At 32.8% G+C, this 10871-nt stretch overlaps 1 protein-coding gene across 1 annotated transcript; it reads left to right on the forward strand.

Moving 5' to 3' along the window:
- Positions 1–618: 618 nt before the first annotated feature.
- Positions 619–7922, forward strand: LOC107805325 (eukaryotic translation initiation factor 3 subunit H). Its single transcript, XM_016629355.2, has 12 exons — positions 619–758; positions 847–929; positions 2345–2461; positions 2563–2666; positions 3505–3571; positions 4388–4521; positions 4613–4661; positions 5097–5168; positions 5260–5361; positions 5451–5518; positions 6793–6945; positions 7773–7922. The coding sequence occupies exons 1-12, from the start codon at positions 749–751 to the stop codon at positions 7828–7830; spliced, it is 1017 nt and encodes a 338-aa protein (XP_016484841.2). The 5' UTR covers positions 619–748; the 3' UTR covers positions 7831–7922.
- The last annotated feature ends 2949 nt before the right edge of the window (positions 7923–10871 follow it).

The raw sequence follows: 10871 nt of genomic DNA on the forward strand, positions 1-10871 counted from the left end.
AAAGTCTAAATTCATGCCACCTTAATATGAATTATCATTAATGTTTTCATTTTTTTTAAATCAAAACTATGACTTAAATGCACTATTTCTTACGTGCCTTTTTAAAATATTAGGCATAAAATTGATGGATCATTTATTTACTTTAATTTTATTTAAACCACACGTTATTTACTTTTTTTCACAGAATATATATCCATGAAAGCAACATGTAAGAATTATAATTATGTGACATATATAATTCAAATAAGGAAAATATTTAAGTTAGGTAAAGTTTTAATTGACTTTAAAGTCCTAAATTTTAGGGTTTCCTACCTAGTTCAATGGAAAATAATTTAATAACAAAAATTTTAGTCAATTTCAAAGAACTAAATATTAGGAGAATAATTAAATGACTATTTTGTCTAGTGTGAACTCCAATTTTAAAGGGTAAAAAAGGTGAATGACATTTCGCTAAGGGCCTTCATGCTTTTAATATAGTATAGATAATCATGTATAATTAGTATATATAATTTATGTACACCGACTAAAAAATGTACACAGTAAAAGTGACCGACTATTTATGTAAGATCCTTTATTAAACAATCTGGCCCAATATATGTTCTTCCTCAGGCCCAATATTTATAGGGCCATACGGGCCAGCCCAAAATGAAAATCCTCACATCTCAAATCTCTCCACCATCATCAGCACAAACCCCTCGAGCAATTTCGATCGCTTTCAGCACAGTGATATATTTCAATCTGTTTCACAATGTCAAACGGTATGTAAAATTCTTTCACTTTGCATCTATAATGGGTATTTTGTACAGAATCAGTTTGGCAATTGACCTTTTCGTGTGGTTAATGCAGCAATACCGAGGTCATTTTTGCAAGTTGCAGCTAAAGAAGAAGAAGCTGCACCGCCGCTGAGAGTTGTTCAGATTGAAGGACTGGTACTTTCTATGTTTCTGTCCACTTTACATTTTATACACTTGAATTTGATTGATTTTAACCGGTATAGATTCTAAAGCGGCATTGTACCGTGGATTAGGATTGTTAAATAGGTGTCCTTTTAGCTAAAAGTAGAAACTTCGATCGAACCAAAGGGAAGTGCGAGGAGAACCATGAGGTCTTAGGTTCAAATCGCACCGGAAGCGGAAAAAAAAAACTAGGCGATTTCTTTCCATCCGATCAAGCCTTAGATAGACAGAGTTACCCGCTAGTGGGAGGTAGCAGGTACCTAATGGAATAGTCGAGGGGTGCACAAGCTTACCGGACACCACCATCATTAAAAAACTCATGATTTTTGTACAGTTATGTAATGATAGACTTGTAAGACTTGATACTTGTTAATTAATTGGTTCCTCACCATCTCTAATTTGACCGAGACAACGATGTATCGGTACTCATCTTATAAGCTACTTCCCATATGCGAGATAATGTATTTGTAATGAAGGTTTCAAAACCTCAAGTATTGGTCGTGATTATTTATTTAAGTTGCTTATTACAAACAACACTTAGAATACTGGCGGACTTAGTGAAGAACATAACACATTGGAAGTAAATAATCCATATAAGTAATACCAACTAGTTGGGATAAGACAAAATCTTGTTGCTACCATTATATTACGTACCAGTGCTTGTACACTTACATTAGTCGGGATTGATTCATCTAAAAAGACAAATTATCAAGTATTGAAATGGTTGACCCCAACTGGCTTTGGATTGAGGTGAAGTTTTTATTGCCATTGGATTTTTCACACTTTTATTGTTGCAAAACTGAGTAATTTTCTGATGCGCGCCAGCTTACCTTCTTTTCATTTTGGACTGGGGATTGCCATCTTTTCCTTTTTCCTTTGATCTAAAGTTAATATTAATCAGTTCTTTACCTTTTCATAAAGAAAAGTTAATATTAATAGATTCTGTTAATCTAGGAATGCAGTATGGTTTCTGACTTACAACTGAGTTGAACTCAATTAATTTATTCCATGACACTCCACTGAATGACTTCTAGGAGGAACTAAAATATGTTGGAGAGTTACAAACTTGTTAATTATGTGATTGAAGCACTCAAAGGACTAACGGCGATGGGTCATCTCATCCTTCTAGTTAAGAAAACAATGTAAGAAACACATTGGCTACTATATTCAACCGGGTCTCTTATATAGATGGTGACTTTAATGAGTTCGTTGGAATGAATCATTTATCTTTAATATACTCCCTCATCCTAAATTATTGTCCTGTTTCTGCTTCGAGAGGGTTGCCCATGATGCATTGTATCGCACAGTTAGATACCAGATGGTTCTGGAAAGATTGGACGCGATAGTAGAATTATCGTATTCTAATGGTTTAAGTATGTGTGCAACAGGTCATTCTGAAGATAATAAAGCATTGTAAGGAGTTTTCCCCAGCTTTGGTCACTGGACAACTTCTTGGATTGGATGTTGGAAGTGTTCTAGAAGTCACTAACTGTTTTCCATTTCCGGTATGTTGGATTCTAGCATTTCTTGCTTATTATTTATGCATAAATTTGTTGTGTCAGATTCATTAATGAGTAGATGTCTTCTTAACATATATTTTGTTCAGGTTCGTGAAGAAGATGAGGAGCTCGAGGCTGAAGGTGCTAATTATCAGCTTGAAATGATGAGATGCCTGAGGGAGGTTAATATTGACAATAACACCGTTGGTTGGTACGACTACTTTCTTGTTTGACTACATTAGAGAGAATTATGGAAGAATGAGTGAAATGATAGTTCAAATCTTGGAAGTGGTTGTTGTTTCATGCAAAGTTCATACATCTTTCTTGAAGTACCAAAGTCATTTCCTGAAGTTACAAGCAAACAAAATTCTTGAAGTTACAAGCAGGGATTCTTGCTGCAATTTGGCTTCAAGGGAAAATAATCTAGTTATAGAAGAAAATCTAGTTCTTTTATGCGTAATAAGGGATTTTATTATCTGTAGCACCCAGGGGCTGCTTATGATGTGCATTTACAAAAAACTATGTTCAATTCATTTACTGCTTACCACAACCAGCTAGTTCTGACTTACTCATCGTAATCGAATCCTTATAAAAAAAGTTCATTTACTGCAAATGAAATGAACTAAGGAAATCTATCATTCCCTCAGCTTCTCTTACATTTTCGATCTTAAGCCAAAAAGCTAGAAAGGGATATACATCTATGTTTTGAATTCTAGCCCTCAAAGTAGCTTTGATTTGTTTCCTTCCAGACTATCGACCAAACAATTTGCTAGTACAGTGTTTCAAAGCATCCTAGCAGCTACTTGAAGTCCTATCCTTTTTCAATTCAGCAGCAGTTCATTTGGAGTTTCTGACACACACCATTTTACTTCAAATAAATTCGAAAACATATACTGCATCTCAGCTATAAGCGTGGAGTATTTTCATTACCTTCCTCACAGAGGATACACCTGGTGCAGATTATCATTCCTATTGCCACGTCTATCCTTGTCATATGATTATTGGTAATATGCCCGACTACGAATTTTTCTTTGGTATTTATATTCTAGGTATCAATCAACTTTATTTGGCTCTTTTCAAACTGTGGAATTGATAGAGACTTTCATGAATTACCAGGTACATTTCTCATTTATGATTCTGTCCGTCTCCATCTCTCTTTTTGGATTCTGAAATTGCGTGTATTGGTAATGGAGTTACACTTGTTCTGGTTCATGTGCTGATAATACTGGGAGGTGTGTGTGTGTGTGTGTGATTTACAAGAAAAAACAAAAATAACTTCATATTTGCTCGGGTCTCCTCTCATGCAATGTTTATGTTTCTTCTGCTTAGTCAAGAAGTTTGTGGAAGTGCTGTAGATTGATGCATCATTCAAGAGTCTGCAAAAAAGAAAATGAATTTCAGGACATAAATGTGTGACTATAGTGCTTACTCTAATCTCCTTCTGGTTCTCTTGCCTTTTTCTCTCCTTGTTATGTATTGAGGGATTTAAGTAGCATAGGAAAGTGCCATGCCACCATGGAAATATATTGATATCAAGTTTCTTGATAGGCTTTCCGCATATCATCATCTGAACCCAAGATGTGCAACACGAAATCTTTTACCTGCTTAAGAGCTTGAGTTAATTCGCTACCGAAAGCCAATTCCTAGCAACAACTTGACCAGAACACCCATGGAATGTTTCAAACTAAATAACAGAAGGTGTTTTAATTTCTTCCGAGCTTTCTTATGTTTTGTATTTGCTCTATGGGAAAAGATACTTAAATTTTCTCATCTTGATGCCTGATGAATGGGATATTCATTTCTGTTAAGAAATAAGTTTTCTTGTAGAATTTTCTTATGTTCTTACTCGATCAGTTGCTCTTTAATTGTTTCTGTCCCAATTGTTTATGTGAATATCCCTGTACTTGGACTTGATGGCCTTTTGTTTTTCAGGAGAATATTAAACGTTGTGTTTGCATTGTCTATGATCCATCAAGATCCGACCAAGGCGTCTTAGCATTGAAGGCCTTGAAGCTTTCCGATTCTTTCATGGAACTCTACAAGAGTAACACCTTTACTGGAGAGAAGTATGTTCATTGTTGCATTCTTCTTTTCCCCCAGGATAAATTTTCTGGACATAGCAAACTTAATCTATTGCTGATATTGGTTTATTTCTAGGTTGAGGGAAAAGAATCTTTCATGGGTCGACATCTTTGAAGAGATACCGGTATGCTTCTTATCCACTTTGCTTTTCTCATACTTATACTTTCATGTGTAACTATTATCCTTGTATGAGCAGATTTTTCAACAATGCGACATTATTTGCTTCTCGATGCCATTTTGCGCTTGTATCAGTTCGAAAGACTGTCTCGTTATTAGCCCTTTTTGCCCCGCAAGAGGATTCTTCACTTTTTTGATCGGTGTCCTGTTTTAAAGTTAAACTCAATATCTGACGTGTATTTCTTCTCCACACTCATTGATGAGATAAATTTAAGATTCTTTGAGTAATACCATGAAGTGGTACTACCATCTTGGTTTTAGTCTGTAAACATGGAAACTTCTGATGAGTTATGTTCGTAGTTTCTAGTGAGAGAAAAGTTACAGGAAGAAAACATGCTTCAGTTTTCTAACACATTTCAATTTTGCCATCTCTTTTGGACAGATTAAAGTTTCAAACTCAGCTCTCATAAGCGCCTTCATGACTGAACTGGAACCTGATACACCTGTAACTCAGGTAGCTTTGTTTTTATCTTGGCAGAATTCTCAAATGATCAGATATAGCTTGACAAATCGTTACTGAAGGTTTCTTTTTCCTTGCGTGTCAGTGTGATTATGAGCGCCTACAGTTGTCAACCAATCCATATTTGGAAAGGAACGTGGAATTTTTGGTTGAGTGCATGGATGACTTGTCAATGGAACAGCAAAAGGTTAGTCCTTCTCTTCCTGGGTCAATTTTTCCCTTTCTGTGGAGTGTGTCATATGTTTGGATGTTGCTAACACTACTACCCGTTTACAGTTCCAATTTTATTATCGGAACCTTTCCCGTCAACAAGCTCAGCAGCAAGCTTGGCTTCAAAAGAGAAGGTATCCTTCTTTTTCCTTTGGGGACATTTTCAATCACCTTCTTTACAGGAAACATAATAGCAGATATGATAAGCTTACAGATGATAATAGATCTCGTAAAAGTGAAGCCGAAACATCTCATATATATCTTAAAAATTGGAGAGGATGTCCTTTCATTGCTCTACTTTTCATTTCTTACTAGGAGCACGGGTAAAGGGTTTTACATTGTAATTGGAAATTGCATCATTGAGATCCTCTCTGGAACTGCTCAACTTTTGGGGGGATTAAGTTACTTTATAAGATATTTAGTACGTCATGGTGGAAGCCGTTATATATGTAGCATTGACAGTGAGACAAATGACAGGCACAATTTGTAGCTGGATATATCCAATACATATGTCACTGCCATATCCGAAGCATATTCAATACTCCCTCTGTTTCAATTTATGTTAACCCATTTAGCTGGGCACGGTGTTTAAGACAAGAGAGAAGACTTTTGAACATGTGGTATAAAATGAGGCTACATATATTTTGTGTGGCTATAAATCATTGCATAAAGATAAATTATTTCCAAATAGGGAAAGAGGTCATTCTTTTTGGCACGAAACTAAAAAGGAAATATGTTCACATAAATTGAAACAGAGTATATCGCAAAGAGAATATCTTATGATTTAGGAAATCTTGTGGATTTCCATATCAACTCAAAAGCCAAGTCTGGAAAGACCTGTAGCCCCTTGCACGTGTTCAGCATCTCAAGTATCAGGGTTGCTGTATCAACTCAAAGGCCAAGTCTGAAAATCCTTTTCCCTGTACGCTTTTGTAAATTTTTGTCTTTTACAATTAGATTTCCTAAAGGCGCCCTTGAAGTACAGAGTGTAGGAGATTGATGAATGCGCTTCCACATGCCAGCTTATATATAAAAAGACTACTTTTACATCATAGCACCTTTTATCCTAACCTGAATCATGGTTTGCTTTGACTATCTGGAACTTGGTTTAAAAAGATAAGGAGGTAGATACTGATATTTCTACAATAGGATGTTTCAGCAATTGCAGAAATAGTATGGCAGATCTTCTGGATGCTGAAAATATTTTTTATTCATTAACTTGGTGGTGGGGAGGGGGAAGCCATTACCAGTTGTGACAGCTTGATAGTCGAATTTGCTAATTAGAAGTTTCAGCTTTTGGATGTCTTGGCTGTGGTATGATATATACCTGGTGAAGTCAGCAATTATTTGTTTTTTTTTCAAGAGGTCCTTTCTAATTGATATCTATTCTGGATTTTGTTCTCTGCAGGGCTGAGAACATGTCACGCAAAGCTGCTGGAGAAGAGCCGCTACCGGAGGAAGATCCTTCTAATCCCGTCTTTAAGCCAATCCCAGAACCCTCACGATTGGAAAGCTTTCTCATAACTAATCAAATAGCAAACTATTGCAACCAGATTAATGGGTGAGTTACAATCTAAAGTGATAATCATTACATGCATGTTTGCAAGCATTGCTGATAGGGACAGTTCAACTGAGGAAAACACAGCCTTCACTTCTGAGCGTTGCCAATTTACCAACCCCTTAGATACCCTAGTATTTTAGCTTGGTCAACTTTTATAATTTCAAAAAGGATTTGAAATGCTTCTACTATCATCCTGAGTGAAGTATTCAGGAAGTTCCCCATCAAATAGAAAATCTAAATATCTCAATATCCTTTTCTGTATCAATAAAAAAAATATGGTGACATAGATTTTCTATTTGATTTCATTTGTTCTAGCATTTTCTTCGGGACATGGTTTTAACCTTAATTATTCAGTAAGGCCTCTTAAGGAACCGGACCTATTAGGTGTGAGTATTTATTTTGAGTTTTGAGTAGTATCCGCAAACAGCCTCCCTATCTTTATAAGGTAGGGGTAAGGTCTGCGTACACACTGCCCTCCCCAGACCCCAGGGAATACACTGGGTTCGTTGTTGTTGAGTAGTATCCGCAAAAGGAGAATCATGATTAGTTTGTAGGGAAGGCACATCCAAGGGTGTCGCTTAACAGTCAATAATGTAGGTTAAAACTGCTGAAAACAAAGTTTAAATTCAGATCACCTTTTCATGTGCCTAAGCTTGGTGGACAGAAGTTACTCGATGGAATGGTTGAGTTCGCGTAAGCTGGCTCAGATACCATCATTAATAACCCCCTTCCCCCCCCCCCCCCCAAACAAAACCAAAACTCTCTCTCTCTCACACACACACAAAAAGATTGTTTGTGAACTGAACTTGTTTGTGAATTGCTTGCAGTGTTGCTGGACAGAGCTTCAGTAGACTTTATCTCATGAAGGCTCTTCACGAGAACTGAGGAAATCTATGTAGTAGGCCAATTTTGTACTCATTTTTTGTCGTTATTTAAACATTTTGTGTTGATATATGAGAATGATGAATTCCTCTGTGTGTGTCATTCTTTTTTTTCTTTCTCCTGCATCTGCTTATAACCTTCTCTCGCTAGCTACTTAACTGTAGCCTACATGCTGGAGGAAATAAAAATAGGTACTATTATAAGATTATCATATTCTAGTCCTGAATCATTAAACCTAGTGCATTTCTAGTTTCTGAATATTTAAGCATTTAAATTTGAGATGAACTAGATCTAGTCTGTTTTATTTCTGAAAAATCAATCAATCACCCTCGTTAAGCGAAAAGTGCTATAGAAATTAGACAACAACAAAAAATTAAAAAGAACTTATAATATGCATATATTGCCGAAAATGTAGTAAATCATTTTCTTGGCATTCACATATTTTTTTAAATGTAAATGTAAAGAACAATTAATGCTCCATCATATATATTTACTATAGTAGTAATTTTCTTACAATTGATTGAATATTTACACCGTTACTGCGTAAGACTTAAATTTCAAATGTGTGCAATATTTCTTTTAACCAATCTACAGTTCTACACAATGGATGAACTCAATTGGAACCTTCCCACCAACGTAACTTTGCCCATATTCGAAGGACTCTTTACGTTAAGTTTAAAATATTAAGGATGCCAATTAAACTAATCAAGAAAACCGGTGAGGTCTAAAGCACTATAAAGGATTATTGAGATTTTTTAACTAATAAACTAGTATTAGTACCTTGCGCGGACACAAATATGTGATTTGAGTTATTTGATTTATGTACTTTAAAATATTAATCTTTTAGGTAAAAGTTATATATAATCATTAAATAAATGTTAATAAAAAAGCAAAAATTTCTCAGATCTCTTAAAATTATCCATAATTTCTTGTCCATATTGTATTACTCATAACTTAAAATTATCATATTCTTGTCTGTTACTTCTATTATAATATTATAAATAAAAAATATGTTTTTTTTCTTGTAGTAAAATTTTTATTTACTTTTATTCTATTGTTCATATTAATGTTTAAATTTATCATATTTTTTATAATACCTATATTCTTATCTTTATAATTAATTAAGATAGAGGCGTTGTTTTTATCTTTCAATTTATTTATTTTTAAATTTTATTAATTAAGATAGGGTAGATAATATCTTTACAAAAATGTTCACTGCTTTTTATTCAGATTCAAAAAAAAAATTAAATTAAGTATTAATATTAATATTATCCTAAATTGCTAAGTGGTTTTATAGTAGTTTGTCACTTGGCTTAACCACAATGCAAATTTTATTCGTTATTATTTAAAATACTTTCTCTTCTCAAAAATCAAATAAGTCTTATCCTTCCAAATATTTCTACATTAAATTTATATATATATATATATATATATATATATATATATATATATATATATATATATATATATATATACTCTGATCTTTTAATTTTTTTAATTCTATTTATCATATTAATGTTTAAATTTATCATATTTTTTTATAATACCTATATTTTTATCTTTATAATTAATTAAGATAGAGGTGTTGTTTTTATCTTTCAATGTAATTTTTTTTTTTAAAATCTTATTAGTTAAGATATGACAAACAATATCTTTACAAAAATATTCATTTTCTTTTCATTCAGATTTGAAAAAAATATATTTTAATTTAAATTAAGTATTAGTATTATCCTAAATTGCCAAGTGGCTTTATAATAGTTTGTCACTTGGCTTAATCACAATGCACAAGCGCAAGCGCAAGCGCGCGCGCACACACACACACACACACACACACACACACATATATATATATATATATATATATATATATATATATATATATATATATATATGCGCACACACATATTCTCTTGGAATTTGGTTTATAAATTTTTCGATTTTCCGAGAAGTTAACAATACTATAAAAACTCAATGTCAAATTAGGAAAAAGCACATAGGCTTAAAAAAAATTCTTTTGATGTTACCCTTTCGAATATATATATTTCTTACAAATAACCCTTTTAAATGCCTAAAATTAAAGCGGCAAAGTAATTTTAAATAGGATTTACAATATCCCATAACTTTAGGCATTTATTAGTCCAATTAAAAATGAAATTTTTTCAAATCTTCGAATGTGATACAAAAGTAATACATTATATTTTCTTCTTATCCTTTTAACTTTATCCTAAGTCTTTCCTAAATTCTTATTTATTTTGTCTTACTTTGCTATGTGTCTTATTCTTAAGACGCCACTTTATTTTATATTTTAACTCACTCCAAAGTATAAATAGTCATATGTTATCTCAATTTACGCTTTTTTATATTTTTTTTTTGTTTCTATTATAGATTTTTAATTAATTTTTCACCTCCATATTTCTAGTTAATATATAAGAAAATCTATGAGTGGATCAATATATAGATATAAAATATAAATATAGATGTAGATACCAATATACATATAAATATAGATATATAGATTATATTTGTCTAAGATCTATTTAGATTATATATAAGATTAAATCAACTATTTCCATTAATTATGTTTCTATTTATAATTTTTAATTATTAATGTTGTCTTAAAATTGCCAAGTGGCTTCATTTTAGCTTGTCACTTGGCTTAACCACGATGCATACTACTCTCCTTTTAATATAATATAGAAGATTAAGTAGATAGTACTAACTTTTAGTGAATCATAAGGCAATATAATTAGAAGAAAAAGATTTTTGGGGATATCGGCCTTAAGATCGTGCAAGTAAGTAATCTCATATTCTTTTATATTTTTGTATGAATCATCACATGGAATAATTACTTCACACTTGTTCTTAATTATAAATTTAGTATAATTTCATAAGTGGGGTGACATACATATATTATGTTAAGTTTGAGAATAATATAATTCTAAAAACAGTCTAACTATAGCATAAAAACGGACCAAAACACATATTTTAGTAAATTGAGGATTAAATATACTTTAATCATATATATGACAAGAACTAGAATTTAC

Source organism: Nicotiana tabacum, chromosome 20 (assembly GCF_000715075.1).
Source record: "Nicotiana tabacum cultivar K326 chromosome 20, ASM71507v2, whole genome shotgun sequence".
Lineage (NCBI taxonomy): Eukaryota > Viridiplantae > Streptophyta > Magnoliopsida > Solanales > Solanaceae > Nicotiana > Nicotiana tabacum.